The sequence below is a fragment of the Euprymna scolopes genome, chromosome 12 (genome assembly GCF_053919585.1).
Source record: "Euprymna scolopes isolate OS-2025 chromosome 12, ASM5391958v1, whole genome shotgun sequence".
Lineage (NCBI taxonomy): Eukaryota > Metazoa > Mollusca > Cephalopoda > Sepiida > Sepiolidae > Euprymna > Euprymna scolopes.
Window position 1 is genome coordinate 111,892,112 of NC_136493.1, and position 22,718 is coordinate 111,914,829.

General features: G+C 34.1%; 1 protein-coding gene across 1 annotated transcript in view; it reads left to right on the plus strand.

Moving 5' to 3' along the window:
• LOC145291623 (uncharacterized) overlaps positions 1–21,163 on the plus strand; it is a 284,342-nt gene extending 263,179 nt beyond the window's left edge. Inside the window, exon 10 of the mRNA XM_080137698.1 lies at positions 20,867–21,163. Coding sequence (XP_079993824.1) covers positions 20,867–21,075 — 209 coding nt within the window. The 3' untranslated portion in view covers positions 21,076–21,163. The remainder of the gene's footprint in view (positions 1–20,866) is intronic.
• The last annotated feature ends 1,555 nt before the right edge of the window (positions 21,164–22,718 follow it).

The window sequence follows — 22,718 nt, forward strand, 5'->3', positions numbered from 1 at the left end:
CGGGCACCCCTGCTAGTATATATATATATATATATATATATATATATATATATATATATATATATATATATATATATATATATATAACCTTTTTTTTAAGGACAGATTTCAAACTCTTCCGATTTAAGGTTACTAATATTACAATCTAAAAGGGCATGGAAACAAAAAGGTACATTCCAAAAATGTTATTTAAAAATTTGCATTTTTATTAAATACGGCTTTTTACACATGATCAAAATTATAAGGTCAATTGTATAAGTTGTTAGATATATGGTAATTCTAATGTTTTTAGTACAGTTAAAGATTAGCAATCACTGTGTAAAGTTACCATGCCTAAACGAAGAAATCTAACTGCGATCTCGTTTTCTAGAATTCCATGAGCAAGGTTTGTCACAGCGAGCAATAGCAGCTAAGGCAAATCGCAGTAAAACTGTTATTTGCAACTTTTTAAAGAACACTGAGAATTATGGAAAAGCAAAATCCTTTGATAGTCCCACCAAAATTTCTCCTGCATTGAGTAGGAGAATCAGATGGGATTGTTATGAATGACAGAGAACTTTCTTCTAGTCAAATAAGGCGGTTACAGATACTGATTGCAGTCCAATAACCACCAGACGTCACTTACAACAAAAAGGCATGGTAAATAAAAAGTGTAAACAAATTCCTCGATTGCTTCTGCGCCAGAATGTGGAGCGCTTGGTCGTGAATATCAAACCTGGGCTGTTGAGAAGTGAAAGAAAGTCCTGTTTTTTTATTAGAAAGAATTCAATTTAGATGGTTCTGATGGCTTCCAGCGATATTTGCATGAAAAAAACATGCCCCTTGAAATTTTTTCCACACGTCATAGTGGTGGTGGGTCCGTAATGTCATGGGGTGCCTTTTCTTACAGAGGAACGATGGAGCTCCAGGTGGTGCAGAGTCTTCAGACAGCAGCTGGTTATGTTAGCATGCTACAAAAAGCATCTTTGATGATGGAGGGTCATCGTTTGTGTGGGGATGGATGGTTATTCCAACAGAATAATGCTGCAATCCACACTGCAAGACAGGCCTTGAGCGTTCTACAAGAAAATGGAGTTCATCTCTTGGGACATCGTGCATGCTCATCGGACTTGAATCCTATTGAAAATGTTTGGGATGGATGACAAGAGAGGTTTATCGAAATGGCAAACAGTATTTAACAAAAAATGAACTTCGTGAAGCCATCTTCAAAAACTGGAGCAGGATCCCCCGCACCTTAATGGAAACCCTTATATCTAGCATGCCCCAAAGAAATTTTGAAGTCATCAAAAGCAGTGGAGGAAGAACTCATTATTAAGTTTGATTATTGAATGTTTTCATACAGTTTTCATACATTTTTTGTACAATTTAATAGAATTTTTGTCTCTGGTCTTTTAATTTTGGTCATGTGTAAAAAGCCTAATATAATAAAAATGTAATTAAAAAAAAATAAATCCTTGGAATGTAGCTTTTTGTTTCCATAACCTTTTAGATTGTAGTATTTGTAACCATTAAGTCGGAAGAGTTTAAAATCTATCCTTTAAAAAAAGTTTTCTTTTTAATGATTTTAAGTGGTCTTAAATTTTTGATCAGCATTGTATATATATATATATATATATATATATATATTATATATATATATTATATATATATTATATATATATGTTATATATATATATTATATATATGATATATATATTATTTATTCGAGGGTAAACAGTGACATATGGTCGGTACAAACAGCCATATGCTTCAGTCAATGAGACTTCGTCAGGCGACCCTGGACCCATCGACGCGATAAAAAAGTTAAAAAGGCCTATTTTCCTCTTTTTTGTAACGTTAATTGGTTCAGGGTCGCCTGACGAAGTTTCATTGACTGAAACAAATGGCAGCTTGTAGCGACCATATGTAACCGTTTATCCTCGAATAAATAACTAAAAAATATTTTACTCTTGTTATTCGCACTATCTGACAACCTCGTTGTATTCATTAGTACCGACTTTTGAACATCTCAAACTTGTACACACACACACACACACACACACACACACACACACACACACACATATATATATATATATATATATATATATATATATATATTAGCAGATGTACTCCTCGTTGACTTATTTAGAGAAGACTTTTCAAAAATGGCTCTGATTTATGAAAGTATGAAAGGTTATGAAAAGGGAAAAGAGAGAGCTTAAAACTTTTGGCGTATCAAAAGCAAAGCAACCTTCTTAAACGAACATGAGGGGGCAGTAATGGGAATCTCTATTGACATAAACGCATGAACCCTATTTAAGGTTCCTCATTATTAGTGACCACCATGAGGCCCTACCTCCGTTGGTGTGAGTGAGCGATATAATGTGTAAAATTCTCTCCCTTTCCATGGTAGAGTTATCATGGCAATTCGCTAGCTCTACATCAAGCGGTGTAAGCGTGCCTAGGCTTTTCATTTATAAGTGACACACCTGGGCTCACGACCCCGTTTGGGAGTGTAAAGCGGCAAAACCTCCTCCCATAGTGGGTAATCCTTCCAAATTTGGAAACGATGTGAGCGTGCATAGGGTGTTTCCCCTGAGGCCTCGCCCCGTTGATGGGGGTCCGACGTTATCAAACCCATTTTTGCCCCTTGATACCTCTTCTATCATTATCTGTGATCAGTTTAGTATAATACTAAATCATAGAAGAGCCTATTCGTGTACAGACAGACACTGGGTTTTATTATTATAATATATATATATATATATATATACATATATATATATATATATATATATATATATATATATATATATATATATACACACTTTTCAGTGATATTAATAAATTCACATGGTCGCGACACTGGAGATGTTAATGTTTCAGACAAATGGTCGGCTAAAACTAGAAGCCCTCCTCATGCGACTTAATAAATGATTGCTTAACACAGAAGAAACCAGTCCTCAAATGGAGAAAAATAAGGTTCAATTTACTTTAAAATATATATATATATATATATATATATATATATATATATATATATATATATATATATATGTATGTATGCATATCTGAAAGAGAAAGATAGAGAGAGTATGTAGAGGAAAACGGAGGGATCCCTGTGTTCATATAATAGTGCTCAATAATAAGTATCGATATATTTATTTAGTAAATGTTTTATTCATACAAACATTTTATGCGTTTTTTTTTCATTTTCTTATCTCGTTTTAGCTTAGGATGTACCCGTGGAAGTCTTCTGTTTAAATTAATGTCGCAAATGTGGCTTATTTGCGTCGCGAATTAGTTCCTTACTTCTCTTCTTTCTTTTTTTAACTTTTAATCAATGATCGGCATGAGTATTTTTGAATTAAAACATGCGAGTATACTTTGTCTCCTTCTTTCTTGTTGTTGCATTTAGAGTCTACTGCGCGATACTTTTTCTCTCTTTTTTGTTGTGTGGTTCATTTCTCCGTTTCTTTCTTTTCTCTAGTAAGTGAGTTTCTTTGTTGTTTTCCTCGTTCTCGTTGTCCTGTTGATTCGTCTTCTAGTTTTTCAGACTAGAGTTTGCCATTGTCTTATTTGAGAAGAAAAGAAAGCATTAAAATAAAAATACAAGTTCAGACGTAGTGGTTTATTTTAGAGAAAAATATTCAAAATTTTCCCAGCACTTAAATTAAAGAAGAGAGACAATTGGTGTACTCTAATAAACTGTTTTGATTGAGTGATAGACAGCTATTAAAATATTAAAATACACTAAAAACAGAAAGATAACGCTATTTTCGCCCCGGAAGACTCTCACAGTTTTCGTATTAAGACATAATTTCGATAACCTTTCGCAACGATATTCCAAGACGGGCTCCGTCTCGAAAGTGACTGTTGCTAATTTTGTCGTCATATTTTTATCGACTGGTCGCCACGAAATACCAATCCATACTGATCTTAAAACTAATCTTTTATTTGCGTTGTTTCTCGTGATGTCAATATATAAGCTCGTATCTCCTCTAACTAACTCCTCTGATATCATCTCGTCAATTTTGATGGATAGATCATATCGAATTGACAAATTCAAGCGGTCAAGATAACTGTTTCACATGTGCTTAAATTCGCACTAGAGCGATAATGCAACATACGTATCATTTACAATCATAAAATAGTTAAATAACGATAAATGCGCATTATTATTATTATTGTTGGTGGTGGTGGTGGTGTTGTTGTTGTTTCTTTATTAGGAGTAGTCACAAAGACCATCATCCAAGATTTCTCTTTTGATAACAACTTGTGGTGTTCTCTGGAGTCTGAGTGACAAAAAGTCTGCCCAGATTTCCAGTAGTCTCCACCTCTTTCGATAACCTTTGGAAAAGAATTTGCGTTATCGCAACAACCACTGACCATTAGTTTTTCGTTGGCAGGGACCATACACTGGAATTTGGGTGGCAAAAAGCCTCCCCAAGGTCCCATTCCACGTTGCACTCATCCAGCGGAGGTCTGGCTAGTGCTTTCTCTCCTCGGTCTTTCCATGCTCCTTGACTCTCCTCATTTATTTGGTGTGGTCTCATTTTATGGTGAGACACACACGCGCACAAAAAAGAGGAAGTGACCGGGACGCAGGGGTACATAGGGGTACCTTACAATTATACCATACAGTTTTCATAATTTCATATGATGTTCCTTTGTGTTTTAAATCTGTAGACGTTTCTGTAAGTCCAATTTAGGTCTGTAGTTCATGTGTGTTAGTCTCCGCATTCTACAGTTTTCCTTAATATTCCTGCTGTTTTCATTATTGCTATCCGTTGTATCTTTTCAGCTATTCCTCTGATTCCCATCTCCCCCATTCTTTTTTTTCAACTTTTTTCGGTATTATTCCTAGCGGTCCTACCATTAGTAGTGCATTATTATTATTATTATTATTATTATTATTATTATTATTATTATTGTACCAAACGAAGTTAATAACACATAAAATAGTCACAAAGAGAGAAATTTAAAATAGGGAATAGGGGAATAGTGTCCAATGTCCTAGTTAAGAAACAAGGCCAAGCATAGGATGGCTCTGGTGAGTCCCTGATATTGAACTTCTGTGCCTGGCTAATAGACAAAGAAAGAGTGTGGGAGCCGTTGATAGGCAGAGCCTATCTACTCCCTAAGCAATTTAGGTTTGCAAACCTAGAATTTGTTTGAGTCATCAACTCTAGGAAGGTTGTCGATCATGACTGACAAGGCCTCCTTCCCCTAGTTTTAATATCAGAGTTTTCCTTCTGTTAGATGGATGACCTGACAATATGTATGGGTCCATCATAATGGACAATTTAATATAGCTGAAATGGCTATAAAATTTAACTACACAACATCTCAGTCAATTCTTTCACCTTGTGAACTGGCTGGAGAGTGCTAGAGATCGCTATAGATATTTAATGCAAAGGAAGACCAATGGTTATTATTAATGAGAAATCATTAATACATACTTGTGTGAAAAATTCCAGTAATAAATTATAACGATAATAATCACTAAAGTGGATGACTAAATGAAGAATTGCATAAATACAATAAGGCACTAAAAAAGTAATCTAAAGCAACTACAGAAAAATAACATGTTTGCTAACCGTGCGGAAAATAAAAACAGTATTGTCACAACCAAAAGAACAGATCTACAACCTCCATATAAACCATAGACTACTTCAGAACAAAATGGACGGCAGAAAAAGAAAAGAGGGACACAACCTGTTAAACATAGATTGATTATAAAAATAGCTTCACCCTAGGCAGCGTTGCAGTCGTTTGATTTCTTTCTGCCATGGACTTACGCCCACTGCTTGACTTACGTCTACTCTTGTGTTTCATTTTTCTTTCACGGCGCTCTCCGGGCCTAGGATCGTGACACACTCCCTCAACAATCATGTATTTCTTCCAGAGGATCAGAAAAGAATACCAAAAAGGGACGAGAGAAATGCATGATGCATTATACATAGGACAATAGATGTTTAAAGAGCTAAAAAGTAGATAAAACATAGCTATGGCATGGATCGACTACAAACTAGCGTACGACAGGATTCCTTAAGCATGGTGCTTGAGACTGTACAAAATATAAAATGAGATTATCAATCTGATTAAATGAATAATTCACATCTAGAGGATAATATAATAACTGATAATAATACAAAGAAGTATTTTCCAAGGAGACTTCTATCATCAACATTGTTCATTATAAGCTTTCAACAATATAATAAAGAAATGTTCATAACATCCTCTTAACAATATGCTAAAGAAATGGCAGACCAGATACAAGTTTACTAATACAGACAAAGAATGAACGATCTAATGTATATGGACGATCTGAAACTTTTCGCAAGTGTAACACGATGAAACTTCCGGAGTCTTCACCGGTACGTAGTTCTTGGTGGTTCTGGTTTTCGGATCCCCCCCCCTCCAACAAAACTCAGCAGTCGTCCAGTTTTTTGTTTTTATAAGGATCAATTATTAAATAAAACTCCTGACTTCAATGTTTTGCTATTATACATGAAAAAATATGTCTTCTTCTTTTTAACAACGTAGATATTTACAGTAACCGTTCGCTCAGAAAGAAAAAAACTATTTGGCGACGGCCGATTGCTTTATTTTCTCTTTTTTTTCTTTTCTCCCCTGGTCAGTGAGAGTGAAAGGGGTAGTGGCGAAAAACTTCAAAAAGTGAGATAAAATGTGATGAAGGAAGATAGTACGATTGGCAATAATTGAAATCTTAAAGAAAACCCTCGAATGCAGAAACTAGTCTACATGAGCTAGAAACGCTAGCCAGACAGAAGTAAAATAATTTTTAAAAACATAGAGGAATACCGAATTGGAACAAGAAAAACCGAAACCACAAAATTGTAAGTTAACTACGCCCACCATCGGAAAAACTGTCAGCATCGACTGGCTCCACACCAAATATTCAAGAACGTTTGCGGAGGATGGAAAGACTAATGAAAGTGATCATAGTTATGCCTCCATTAGATAAGTACAAAAAGGATTGGAACTTTCATGTGGTTTATTGCCACCCAAATTCCAGTGAACACTAATGTTCATTTCCTGTGAGAAGTTAATTGCTGACAACTGTTGCGATGATGCAAATTATCGAAAGAGATAGTTCTTGAAATCTGGGTAGACTTGTTGTCACACACACTCTTTGGAATACCGCCAGTTGTTGGTAGCGAGTATTAACTGATCATGGCCTATGCGGGAACTCCTAATGAGGAGGAGGAGGAGGAGGAGGAGGAGGAGGATGATGATGATGATGATGATGAGGAGGAGGAGGAGGAGCAGCAGCAGCAGCAGCAACAAAAACAACAATAATAATAATAATAATAATAATAATAATAATAATAATAATATCATTGTTTATCAACGTCTCACTGAAAAGAGACGGAATTCATTTCCAGAGGACTTCCCTCAATCCTGGGTCGAAACCAGGAGCTTCAAAGATCAAGGGTTTCCTAAAGATGCTGGTGATACCTATAATAGCAGAAGTCTGAAGGCCGCCTAAAACATCGGGAATTCGTAGTTTTTTTTTTTTCAATTATCCTTCCAGACAACTTGATACTATTTCTAGCCTAACCAACTACGATCGGGATTATTTGTGTTTTAACCCCGTGTATACGCCTTACTTCCAAGACAAATGGAGCATAACTGCCCCACTTCTCGTTCTCCTTCTCTCTCACTTTCCCTTCCCAGGGTACTGAAAAGTCTACAATTAGCCAGTTTTTTGAGACCTTGTCGATGACGACCAAATCCGAACGATTATGTTCAATTGCTTGGTCGTTATGACACTTTTGTTCCACCATTCCTCTACATTGCCATCTTCACTTGTTCTCACTTCATCAGGCACCTCTTCAAACCACTTTCCAGCAATAATAATAATAATAATAATAATAATAATAATAATAATAATAATAATAATAATAATTAGCAGAACCTGTGGAAATTTCACGGTAGTTGAAAATTAAAAAAAACACACACATCAGTAAGAAACATCTTAGCACATAATCAAACAATTATATTGACTTAACTAAACTACCGGACGCTGTACTTTTAGGCTCTGGTATCTCTGCTGTCAATTGCATCAATTTGATGAACTCTTCTGATCTTATCTTGAATCCTGATCTCACAACATTATAATCATGTGGCAGTATTATAGCCCGCTTTTTTAAAATTCAATAACATAAAAATTTGCAATTAGAATTCCCAGTACATGTTTGTCTTTGATGCCTTTCAAAAGTTCAACTAGATGTGCATGATACACACGTGATATTAAATCGGGTCGATTTTATGTAAGTTCTGATGGCCCCAAATTGTTTATTATTTAAGAACAACATGGATTACACATGTATGGAAGGAATAAGTCTGGTTTTCCGTATTCACAGAAAACTGCTTTGTACTAATTGCTTTGTAATAATTTCAACATGACATATAAGTAGGTAATAATGTTTTCACCTGAAATGTGTAGGTTTAAAGATCCATGATCAACATAACCATCCTATGATTTTACTTATTTCGACATGATTCTTTAGTAGGTAATGATAATTTCAACGTGACATGTAAGTAGGTAATAATGTTTCACCTGAAATGCGGAAATTTTAAAGATCCCTAATAAACAAAAGTACTGTATGATTTTACTTATTTCAACATGAAACTTAAGTAGGTAATGTTTTCACCTGAAATGTGAAGGCTTAAAAGATCTTGCATCAACAAAATCACCCTATGATTGTAAATATTTCGATACGACACTTTGATCAGTAATAATGTTTTCGCCTGAAATGCGTTGGAATTTGTACTAATTTCAACATGGCATGCAATAATTTATATAAGTTTCAAATAAATTAAACATGAAAAATGATATTGGAAGTAAATATTTATTGCGAGTTCGTTATTAAAGTCATACAATAAACAGCAGGCGTTTAGGAAATTGACCACCGCCTCTAAATTCCACAATTGACACTTTTTTTCTTTTTTCACGTTAATCTCATCGAGTCGCAATAGTTTTCTTGGTGATGGTCACAAAGTACGTGTTCAATTTAGTAGAACGTTATAATTGAAACTGATCCTCAAGGATGAAATTAAAAAAAAAAATTTTTTCAAATTTTTTTTTAATCTGAAAGTTAAGTTTGTAATCGATGAGATTAACGTGAAAAAGGTTAAAAAAAAAAAAAGAAGTAAATTGTGAAATTTAGAGGGGGGGAGTCAATTTCCTAAACATCCGCCCAATAAACAAATAATAATTTCAATTTTTAATTTTTATTTATCAGACTGGAGGTTAGGTAGGAAAATACTCTCAATCCCTCTATCACATAAAAGGGATATAATTTCCTAATCACCGTTATGTTACTATGCCAACAAACCCCCCTGTTGTCTTACTCTGCCCTCGTGGGAAGGCAAAGTAAATAGGAACAATATATAAACAATGATATCGGTATTTCAGAAGTTAACAGTTTTAAATAGGCAGAACTTACAGCAAAAAATAAGAATAAACACGTTTTATTTAATTGTAATTTTAAACAATGTAAAAAGAAATTTTTATAATTTTAAACTGTAAACTTTTACTTGCTTTCTATCTTAACATTTTCCTTTAAAATGATGACTTCAAAGGTTTTCGAGTATGCTGAAAACGAATTGTTACATGAAGGTCTGCCCCTTTCTTATGTAAGTAAGAAGACATACTAGATAAGTGAAAATGATATTAGGATACCGTTAGAATCGAACCCTGTAGGCAAGTGTTAAAGATAATAAAGGAAAATGGAATGTTAGAAATTAAGTCTATTGTTAATTCTATTAGAAATAGTTAAATATTGTTTATGTCGGAAAAAGAGTCGATTGTCCATTCTTTTATAAATCTGAATATCAAATTTGTCAGTTAAAAGAATGGACAATGCAAATTAAAAATATATTGTTTAAAAATAGGTTAGAATTAGAATTGAGGATTCTTTTGTTTGCCAAAAGTGTGTTGGAGAAAACGTGATACAGCCACGTTTGTAAACACCCATCTGACGTCATAAACAAGGGAGATTTCTCAATGCAGGAATCTAAGGGTTTGAAGTTAGAAGTCAGTTGTTAGTCTGCAGTTGTCAGTCTAGAGTTGGAAGTGAAGAGTTGATGAGGATGAGATAATCAGAGCAGATCACACACGATGATAGAGTTGGAGAGTGGGACCCCCTTAGAGGCGAAAGGTAGAAGAGCAAACCATGTAGCTGAAAAAGCTGGAATTGCTGACGTCACCGATCGGTCGATTGAATAAAGAACCAAATATGTTTGTAACTGTTTGTCGCGTTATTCCTCACAACCAAAAAGGTAAATGTGTTTTATCATCTTATAACGAACTTTCTACAACCCTTACAAGATTATGTGTCCTCCCATCATCATAAGTAAAGTATCTCCCCCTCTCTATATGTGTATAAGAACTGTTGTATCATATCTCCCAGTCCGTATTAATAAGAACACTCCAAGAATTGTCACAGACGTCGTCATGATGTAATACATATAAAATGTATCCCTCATAATCATCGTTATCAGTTCTGAGTCCCCGTTAAATGAGTCCCCGTTAATGTGTCCCCAATATAAACCCCCGACCCCCAATGCAACAGAATATTGTATTTAAAGTTTCTGCAAATAAGTAATTTACCATTGCGCAATATAATTTATATTAAAAGTGGTGGCAATAGTTGTACACAAAAAATATGCGCGCTAGCGCGTACAACTATGGCCAGCACTTTACACATAAGAAACCATATTGCTTCATATTCGGAAAATACTTCATTGAAATGCAATATTCGTTTTTAGCATATCCGAAAATCTATAAAAGTCGTTATTTTAAAGCTTGAAACCATAAACTTTTTAAATTTTAAACGATATAAACAGATTTTTTGATACGACTATCGTTTGATTATACGGGGAAAAGATTTCCCTCTATTCTCTTCTTCGCCTCATGAATTACACCATATGTATTTCAAAAGTTTCTGTCTCCAATTTTTCTCTCTTTTTTTACAATGGAACATAAACGTTTTACGGTTTGCGTGAGTATCAAGGGGTCAGTCGGGTCAATAATTTCGTTATGTTGATATTTTCTATAATCGAAGTGGTCCAGACGTTTATAAATTACCCATCCATCCGATATAATTGGCTCTGACAAAATGCAAACTAAAAAAGAAAATACACATGTATAATTAAATTTTACTGTGTTTATAAAAAGACACGTGATTCAATTTTCAATAAACACACAATTAATAATCGGTTAATGGGAGAATAGATCTATTTATATAAAAAAATATAAATATAAATAAAAAAACGTTTATATTGCTTATCTAAATTAATAAAACAATTGTTTAAAATAAAAAGAAACTTCTGTATATATTGTTTAAAATAAATAAAGTTTTTTTTTGTTAAATTCAGTTTATATTGTTTATTTTTGAAAAAGCACTTCTAACCGATATCATTGTTTATAAATTGTTTGCATTGGGCAAAATATAGTATCTGTTCCGATGCTACACTTCACTTTTTCTGACCTCGATCAGTGTAGGAGAAATCCTTCTAAACAAAGGAAATTTTTAATTTTGTTCCCATCAAAAATGTCGCTGTTTGGGGAGCTGGGTTCCGTCAAATTAAAAACCAACGTTGTCTCTTACTCTGCCCTCGTGAAGAGGCAAGTTAATAGGAACATAACGGTGATTAGGAAATTTGGTTCCTTTTTATGTGATATCGGGATGACCCCCCCCCCAAAAAAGTTAGTTGTAAAATTTACGTTTTTTTTTTCAAGTAAAAAAATGGAATTTTTACTTGATTAAATAATTTGAAATAAGAAAAAAGATTTCTGTTTTAAGTTAATTATTTTTAATTCATATCACTATAAAATAAGTAAAAAGAAAAGAACACAGCTCATCACTACGAATAAAAAATACTCAGTCTAATTTGGTTCTTGAGTAAATAATTCGAAATAAAAAAGATGATAGTTATGCATCTGTGTTACCGCAATGAAATCGTTATTTAGAAAGCCATTCTTAACATGGGGAGTGGATGGTACTTTTTAACTATGTTGTAATTTCACCTAACAATTGAATCTACATTTTAAAGTATTTAAACTGGCAAATCCTGTAAATCAGTCAGCATCTGGCTTTTTAATAATAATGGGGAAAACATGTTTACTTCGTCATTTGAAGGAGAATTCGAAGTATTTAAACTGTCAATTTCTGGTTACGATTAAAGTCAAGCATTATAGTTCATTGTAAAAACTCTTATCCAAAAATAAATAAATGATAAACATTATACATAAAATAGTAAAATACAGGAAGGAACGAAAAACTTGTCGCCCTAAAGAAAAAAAAACACTAGAGCTTTATTTTAAAACTTTTATCGAAAATATAGTCAATATAGCTGCCTTCAGCTTCAATCTCGGCCTCAGTACGGGTCCGGAACTGGGAGGATGTCTTCTCCACAAGCGCCGGGGGGAGTTCCGAGAATACTTGGCGGATAGCGGGGATCAGACTGGCTTTGGTGTTGTGGGAGGTCATGTTTGTGATGTTCCCGACATATTACCAAACGGGTTCAGGCCAGGGAGAAAGAGAGGCAGTGAGAGTAGGGTACAAAGTCGTAGCATTCCTTCTGAAGTCAAACCTGGGTCTCTTTGGACTCATGGGCCGACGCCAAGTCCTGCTGCCACAGCCAGGGTCTGCTAGCGGCCACCTGATTGCTTCAAGGGATCACCACACTCTTCAGCACATCCAGGTACACTTTGGTGTTGATTTTCAAGCCGACTTTTTGCATGATGTGGCCCTCACTTGAAACCACACCAAAGACCATAACCGTGGCCGGAAACTTTGTTGAGCTGTGCCCTCAAGCGTTCAACCGTCCGAATTTGAAATTTGAGGCTGCTGACAATGGTCCTGTTATCACAACTTTGAACGGTAGAGAGTATGTTGTACAGCGGCGCATCTTCGATCCCGCTCGTTGAACATTGTATCACTTTTAGATATGATAGACTACTCCTATTGCTCTTGGGATGTATACACAACTGGCAAACTAGTAGATGGTCATCAACAAAAAAAAAAAAAGAAAAGAAAACTGCTTTTCATTCAGACTCGAAAGGATGAGCCACATGATAAGCGAATACAGCAAACTAAACCAAAAAGAATGTGAAAATAGACGCGATCAAGTGGAGAAAGCAGTTCACTGGGAATTATGCAGACAGTTGTGTCTTGATCACCGAGACAAATGGGACAAGCAAAAAAACCGGCAGAATTACTTTAAAATGAAAGTCACAAAATCCTATTGGACATGGATATACAAACGTATGATCTCATTTGATCAAAAAGACGAATGCCGTAATAGTTAACACGAAAAAAATAATCCAGTCAGATTGGAGATTTTGCTGTTTCAGCAGGTCACAGAGTAACGATGAAGAAGATGGAGAAGCGGATCAAATACACAGAACTGGCACGAGAGCTATATAAAGGATATGGAAGAGGAAGAAAATCAAGATAACACCAATTTTAAGTAAGAGCGCTAGGAACAATACCGAAAGATTTTGAAAAAAAGAATGGGAGAAATTAGAATCAAAGGAATGACTGGAAAGTGCCATAAACAACAATAATAAAAAAACAACTGAAATATTAAGAAGACCCCTTAAATGTGGCAACTAACACACAGGGGCAACAAGCGCGGGCCAGACAAACTGCTGCAAAGGAAAAAGCTGAAACACTACATGGAACCAAGAACACTGAAGGCGCATATCTGTAAGTTCTCTAACCCAACCTCACCTCCATGCTCCCATTGCCACATCACTGCCCCCCCCTAAAAAAAGAGTGAGACCAAATAACCAAGTAGAGTCAAGAAGGAAGGAAAGACCGATGAACTGACCAGGCCTCCGCCGGATAAGTGCGAAGAGAACTGGAATCTTAGGGAGGCTTATTGCCACTCAAATTCCAGGGAAGACCAATAGCCTCTGCCAACGAGAAATCAACGGCAAGCAGTTGTTGCGATAATGCAAATTTATTTGCATATCTTATCGAAAGAGGTAGAGACTGATGGAAACCTGGGGAGACTTGTGGTCACTGAGCTTCCAGGCTGGCTTTGGAGTTATGGGAGGTCATGTTTGTGAAAAACAGGTTGTTTTCAAGGAGAGATCTTTAGTGACCTGTGTGAAAGCTCCTTGTTAGCCAATAATAATAATAATAATGACAAAATATTACTTCCTTTATATAAAATGTTTGTTGTATGTAGAGCTATACCAGAAAATATGTTCTTATTTAAAAAAAAAATGAACATTTCTGCAGGAAATGGGAAAACGAAATTTTATAGAGACCCTGCACGCCCCCCAGCAAATATATTCCTGATTCTTTTCTTGATCTAATTGCATTATGTATGAATCTTCGCGTAGGCGAATGTTGCATATATTAAGAAACGGTATTTTGCGAAGAAGAAATACCATAGTTGGCATCGTTTCCACATAAAAAAAAACGTGTATCTAAAACATTGAAGATTATTACGCTAGGTTTTGCGATAGTCTTGACAGTAAACACACAAATCAAAAACAAGGATAATGGAAAGTATGGTAATTTATGATACGATTAGTACATTTATAAACGCACGCTTAGATTAGCTACTGAATCATCCAATATATATATATGTATATATATATATATATATATATATATATATATATATATATATATATATATATATATAATCAATGAATGAATGAATGACAAAAGTCTATATTCCAAAATACATGATGTTGACGATCTTACAATAATTCAGTTGACATTTACAATTCTTGACCGTATCTGTTTCGTAGCACAAAAACAATCACTAAATTATTATATCAATCAGTGAATCTATTTCGCCCTTAACTCAACAGAAGAAATAGCAAGAATCAATACCTTATAATATGTTTACATTACGCCGTTTTGAATGATTCAAAATGGCGTAATGTGCACATGTTATAAGGTATTTACAGCTTCTCTTCCAATTCTCGGATTTTAACCATGTCTAAGTGCACTTTATTTTACTTTTGATGGATTGATTGTTGATATTTCTTCTGATGAGTTAAGGGCAAAATAGATTCACTGATTGATATAATAATCTTTTGTTTAAACTTTAATTTAATCGCATGATGAAGCGATGAATGAAAATCATATAACACGTTCAAGAGTTATTTTGGAGTTTCCCATCTTTAATATAAATATCACCTGTCAACTTGCACTTCTTTTTGCACAACACATACCTTCAAACACCCGGGCAACGCCGAGTACGCAGGCTAGTTATATAATGAAAAAGAAACCCCTCCCTCAGCAGACCACACGAGTAGATAAAACAACAAACTGAATAAATCAAGCACGAACTGTGTGTGTGTTTGTGTGTGTTTGTGTTTGTGTGCTTGTGTGTTTGTGTGTGTTTGTGTGCGTGTGTGTTTGTGTGTGTTTGTTTTTGTGTGCATGTGTGTGAGTCAGGGTGTTTGTGTGTGCGTGTGTGCTTGTGTGTGTTTGTGTGTGTGTGTTTGTGTGTGTGGGTTTGTGTGTGTGTGTTTGTGTGTATGTGTGTATGTGTTTATGGGTGTGTGTGTTTGTGTGTGTTACGATAACAGACACCTTTTCATGTTAAGAACGGCTTTTGGAATAGACACCCCCAACCGCACCATGTTAAAATCGGCTTTCGGAATAGACATCCCATTTTTTAAGGGAGGGGATCAAAATATTTTCCCTAAATTTAACTTTGATATTCATTGTCAACATACCCACATGCAGATATGTTATATTCCACCTCTTTTGAAAATAGGTTACCATTATGAATATCTCCGGTATCAAATAATCCTTATACACTGTGAAGTTTACTGTATGTATGGAAACAAAAAAGACGGGAGATATAACATATGAGAAATATTTTGAATCAAGTCTCTACTTGCTGTGATTTCAGATTATTTGCAACTATAGTCCCCCCTCAATCAAGGCCAGAGGTTTTAGGAAGATATATTTTGTAATTCGTATGCAAAACTAAGAAAAATAAATGACTATGATTGAAACATTTTATGGCTGTGAAAAAGTGCTAAACATAGGCTCTGGATTATAGATGATTCCCTTAATGTGCGATTTTAAGGCCAAATGTGACAAATCACTACACAATTCGAGGTACTACCTTGCCAACGAACTTTGATTTGTGAAATTCTGATCAATAGTCGCTTAGATTTGGAATTTACAAAAGTGCAAAGAAGGTGATATATATATATATATATATATATATATATATATAGTCATCCACATACAGTATTGTTTCGTTGTTTCACAGCTCATCAGTGCGGCTAGACAGGCATCTACCTCAAATCAGGATTGAACCCCAACCGTCTGTACGACAGTCAAGGCACCTAACCATTATGCTATCGGCGGCTACTGAGCGCGTCGTGAGTTTAACGATGTTTTGACATCGTCCGAAATACCTAAGCTCGATCTGTTTACACAAAGAGCATAGCTTATACGCTAATGGTAATTCGTGTATCACTTCTCAATATGCTCAACCCATATATATATATATATATATATATATATATATATATATATATATATATATATATATATATATGCACACTCGTAGCCAAACTGACTATTTAAATGCTCATATCTTTGGTTCTATGAGACGGAACAACATCAAAACTTGCAGGCCTTTTGAGGATCATAACACTATTTTATTGTTAAAATTTTATGACAATTGGTAAAATGGAATTTATAATTTCAAACTAATAAAATATGCCGAAATTTGACTGCATTTGTATATATAATGTCATGGCAGGCCAGCTTCAGTTTTGCTGCTTTGGGATAAATTTTGCTAATGGTTATCTTTGCTTAGTTGCCTCCCTTGTAGCCTTACCAGCTCACTAATATATATATATATATATATATATATATATATATATATATATATATATATATATGAGTGAGAGAGAGAGAGAGAGAGAGAGAGATAATATGCAATTTACTGAAAAAAAACTACACTTATATAATTAGCATAAAATTGGTTCTGTTAATTATCTTAGACGATGGATATGGACAGATCTGACCGTACTCCAAAAGTAACAATGGCAGTTAAACCAGGTAGTTGTTGTCAGATGCAAGAACGTTAGTAAGAAAATTAGAGTACATCAAAAGCCTCTGACTATCAGTTTTATAGATTTTTTCTAAGGCATCTGACAGGATTCACCGGTTATCACCCCGGAAAATCTTGCACACGAAAAAAAAAAAAAAAAACACAAAAAAAACGAAAAAAAAAAAAAAACGAACAATAAAAAAGGAAAACGAAAAAAAAGAAAAAAAAACGAAAAAAAGAAAAAAAAGAAACACGAAAAAAAAAACGATAAACAAAAAAAAAAAAAGGAAAACGAAAAAAAAAACCCAAAGTTGTTGCAAGGTTGTAGAACTCTCTTTCTGATCACTGTTTTCCTTCTTCCAACATCTTTGTTCTTACTAGACTATAATTAATATAAATCTCCTGCATTTACAATAATCGACTTTTTTTCTTGTTAGCTCGCTCCATCAAATGGCTTCATGCCTTGTCTCGAGCGATTTCCATAAAAACGAAAATAAGACCTAAATAGCATTGAAGCTGATATATCAAACTTCACTTTCGATTAGTGGATTACCATTTGTTATTTTAGTACCACGGCAATATAATAATATACTTCGTCACAGTTTATCTGATGAGTTATAATATAGAAATGCATCGATATTATCTGTATTATTTCTTCCGTTGCATTCGAGGAGAGAACCAAATCGTTGTGCATCCGAAAATATATTTGAACTAAATGCACAAAACAAAAACAATTACAAAATTCGTATCAACATTTTAAAGAAAATTGTGTACGATTTATTTAAAGTAAAATACATATTAAAAATATATGAAAATATTATAAGTTTTTTTTTAATTTTCATACGTACGTTATAACTTTCCTTGTAAATTTGATAAATGACATAAATTGATAAGCAGAAAATGATTAATTTATCGCCAAAGTAAACAAATACGGTTTTACGCATTTTAAAACGAAGTATTTACAAATAAAATAAAAATGTCGTTTCATCGAATTAAACAGAACTATTTTAAGTAAATAAATCTAAAAAAAAGTGGCTTTTGCTTTGTTGATTTTAACTATACGTTACTGACAATTCTTTTTGCAATAGAAGACAGAGAATTTCTTATTTGATTGGAATTCATTATTGAGATGAGTATTATTTATTAATTATATTTATTGCGGACTATTATTCTCATATTTTCTTAGTTGTTTCATGACGTTTCAAAATAAATTAATAAATAATACGTATCTCAATAATGAATTTCAATTAAATAATATGTATACCATTCATGGAAGATCAGATAATAAATAAATTGGGATTTATAAGAGCAAAAAATTCAACCTTGATCGCACTTCGGGGCTCGTGGCGCAGTACGTTGAATCTCTACGGTTCCAGGTGAGAACTGTCTAAAAATAACAGTTTCAATTCTACCCAAAGGCAAAACGTGGTCAGATGACAACAACTATGGATGGCAGTAATAGCTGAGAGTTAGGAGATTCGGAGTTCCTATCCCATCGCGGTTACCACCTGACGAAAGCCAGAGGAATTTTTGGCCGAAACGTCGTGAAACAACAACTAAGAAAATATGAGGATGATAGTCCGCAATAAATAAATTAAGGGCATTTCTTGTTTAAAAATTAACTTTTTCAATTTTAAATAAAGAATAAAACATATTTGTTTTATTTATTTCAATACTATTTAGATACCGATGACAATTACATTTTTATGGAAGAATTAAAAACGTATTTTTTTATATTATTTATTCTGGCAAGCATTTTAAAATCTATCAGGTAATAGAATTCGTTATAATAGTTGATCAAAGATGGAAGCTACAGGCGTCAGATAAAATAAGCAAATTCTTAGAATTTGACAGAGGATTTAAGGATCCATGGAATGTGAGCAATCTAGTAATGACAATATTACACGATCGTTTGCTGAAGAAAGGGTTACTTGGTATATTCGCACCATGGAGTTATTTCTGGTGCGTCTGTTGCGTCCTGGGCACGGCAACCAACCCCCCGGGGGTGTTTAAATCCGATTAAAATTATAGCCACATCCCTTTTAACTAAAGAGGTTGATATGTCGTCGACTACATCTGCTTGACGGGTCTTCTCTTGGAGTTTCCTGGGCGATATTAGTGGCAGGATTTCCGTCGACATTAATGTCAGGAACTGATCTGCTAGAACTATAATTAACCTTCCAAACTAATGGTAGTTTCGTATTTGGCCATTCAATGATATCTGGCCGTTTATTAACATAATTCTTTGATTTGCAGGCTCACAATATTTTATAAATAAGCATTTTCAATCTGAGAATTTTGTCCGGTTTTAAGACTGGAATCGACAACTGATGATCTTTGAAGAGCACATACTATACACTTTAGTCCTAGCTTGAAGACTAAGTGTATCTTAGTTCAGTTTTAACGTTCAAGACAACAGCGATTCGAATGAAATAAAAAATAAACAAACTTTTGTTTGCAGTGCATCTACGGCGACCGGTTGTTCATATACTTAAAAAGAAAGCGGCGAAAGGTAATAACGTACGTACGAACATAGACTTGCAACCCAGGCATTTTTTGTAGGCTAGAATGTTTTTTTTTATCTTTACGTTTGACTCGTATTTTTTTGGTACTCATTCAGAGAGTGATCCGTGCTGAAATAATAACGTTATTATTTAAAAATCGACTACTTCTTGTTTTTAATCTAAGAATCCAAGAAAACGCATTCTAATTTTAAATAATATTTATTTACTTGCCTCCCCAAGAGGGTAGAGTTAAACACAAGGAAGGTTTTAATGGTTTCTCACAAAAGTGGGGGAATTTTTTACTTGGTTTCCACCTTGATATTTTCCTTTAAAATGACGACTTTTATAGGTTTTTGGGTATGCTGAAAACGACTATATATAATTTTCCGTAAATTAGAAATTACATTGCTTAATTCCCAGAAAACTTATTTTCTGAAAATATAAGTACGTTATTCATTTTCAGAATATCCGAAAATATATAAAAGTTATTTTAAAGGAAAATATTTAGATGAAAACCAAAAGTAGCTCACTGGTTTTGAAAAAAAAATTATTTTAAAATTTAGTCACCCCGTATTTACAAAGGTCTTGTTCAGAACGTTCTTTTGCCAAATAAATTGTATTTTAGTTTTGAAATTGTATTTTTTTAAATATGTAAACGAGCAAAAAAAAAAAAAATAGTTTATTTTTTTTATTCGTTTGCGAATTTAAAAAAAAAAAATACAATTCTCCCCCTAAAATTAAAAAAAAAAAAAAAAAAAAACAGAACTCATTTTATTTTGCAGACGACAGCTCTGTACAAAGCCTTTGTAAACACAAGGTAGCTAAACTTTGGGATAACAAAGAAAATAGTTTCTCCAGTCCTTAAGGATTTTATTTATATTAATGCATGTATTTCTAATTACTTTATTTACTTTTTACGAATATGCTCTACATTTACATTACGTAGATATATTTTCGTCGTTTCCTGCTATCCTGACTGTGCTTACCTGCAGAAGTTTAAATGTAGTGTGAACAAACATTGGTTAGCTCCTCATAATCTTCTTTTAGACTTGATCTCTAATAGTAAACTGTTTGGGACGAAAAGGAATACAAGAACTTGTAAACCGAAGACTGCATAAGATTCACAAAGATAGGTAAAGGGTCCGTGCGTGCACTATGCACGGTTCGTAGGTCTATATAATTGTTTGGCAAAATTCATGTCACCATTAGTAACGACAATTTTCTACGAAACACTTTTTCTTTCATTGTTAACGAAAATAATAAAAGGTTGATTTTCTTTCTTTCTTTTTCAGCCTTATCTGAAACCGCAGAATTGACAGACGTCTGCATCCAACCAATGACATTTATCATTTCGCTCTCGGTCCTCGGCGTCCTTCTCCTTGTCTGTCTCATAACCACTCTGATCCAATGCGCTAAGCTGTGTAAGGCCAAAAAGAAAAGACGGCATTCAAACGGAGCCAGAAACCCAAATCCAGACCCTGGTTTTGTACGCAAAATATAATTATTTGTCCACATTTCAAAGCCGCTATTTTTTTTTTTGAGGTTTCGCTTTTTACGTAAATAAAATTATTATGATAATAAACATGTTAAATTCATACATTTTTTAAAGCTTTAGTTTCGTATCCAATCTGTCATTAACTGATTTCTTCTTTTTTCTTAAAATAAAGAAAAATATTTATAAATATGGATGTATTGAAACTATTTTCTTTATTAGTTATACTTTTCTCTTCGAAATCATTCCCTACAATAATGTAGAACTAATAATCAGAAGAAGCGAGCCGCCTATTGGGAACAGCGCCAGTTCTTTGAAGCAATAAGATATGGTATTATGTTTCTGAATTTTTGGCGATTAATTTTTCATATTATTTGGATTATTCGGACTACTGTACTCATATTGAATGTTATTCACCCAATGTTCCGGTCGATATATCCTTAGATTTTCTTAAGGTGTATCTTGTCGAACTTGGGAAAATTTCTGTCGAACTTAATTATCTGCATGGAATTTCGAACGGAACCCAGCAATGACTAGGTGAAAGTCCCAAGTAATTCGCAATTATATATTTAGTATAGTCCACATTGACGATTATACCTTCAACCTCTAGAAGAATGTAACTTGCAACTGAATTTACTAATTACTTTATCCACTACGTCAGTTTGTGTGCCTTGATGAACAACTTCCTTTTTTTTACAAGGGAGTCATCACTTGTCAAGGCCTAAAGGCCACTCGAGTATAAGTGTTAATAAAAGTAAATTGATTAGAATGTGATCATTTAAGAGGACAGCTCGACAAGAATCTGTTTACATAGGCCTGGAAGGCTACCATGTTGTAGTCGGCCGGGAAGAACGCCAGTGGAAGAGTGGTCTACAGGTGGGTAGTTCTATGAAAGAAGCTTTGTTCATAGAATCTGTGTTTAGATTTAAGCATAGATAGAGAATGCGTTAATGTCTTTTTACTAACATTACTTGCTATACTTTTGTTGTTAAAGATTTTTTCCTATATTTTTCAAAATCACATCCTAACACTTTGGAGGGATTTCCATAGAATCACAGTATTAATTTTCTATGTTTTTACCTATAGAATTGCCAACCTATATATCGTAATGAGGTGATGATTTTGACTTAGTATTGAAATACTCTGCAACAACTTGATTAACAATCCTATTTCAAATGGCCTTTGTGTGCCTTGATGAACAACTTCCTTCCCATTATCTTTCTACTAACCTCACTATATTTTTGTTCTGCTAAAATCACTTCCTAACACTTTAATGAGGTAGTAACACAGCGGTGTTCTTTGTAAATTTTTACATGACACAATGCAGGACAAACATATCGAAACATTTATATATTTGTACCTTTTACGCTAATTTTTTCATGGTTTCATGTCTGTTTCTCTTTTTTTTCTAATGCTTTTGAGCCAGGATCAAAGTGTAGCATCTGCTGTGATACTGCACTTCACTTCATTCTTTTGGTCTCGGTTAGTGGAGGAGAAATCCTTTATGACTGATACAATTTTATTTTTGTTACTAACCAGAGTTTCCTTTTTTGGGGAGCTGTCCCCCCCACATGAAAAACTGACTTTGTGTCTAACTCTGCCCTCGTTGATAGGCAAATAAACAACAAAAAGGGCTTGATTACAATAGCAAC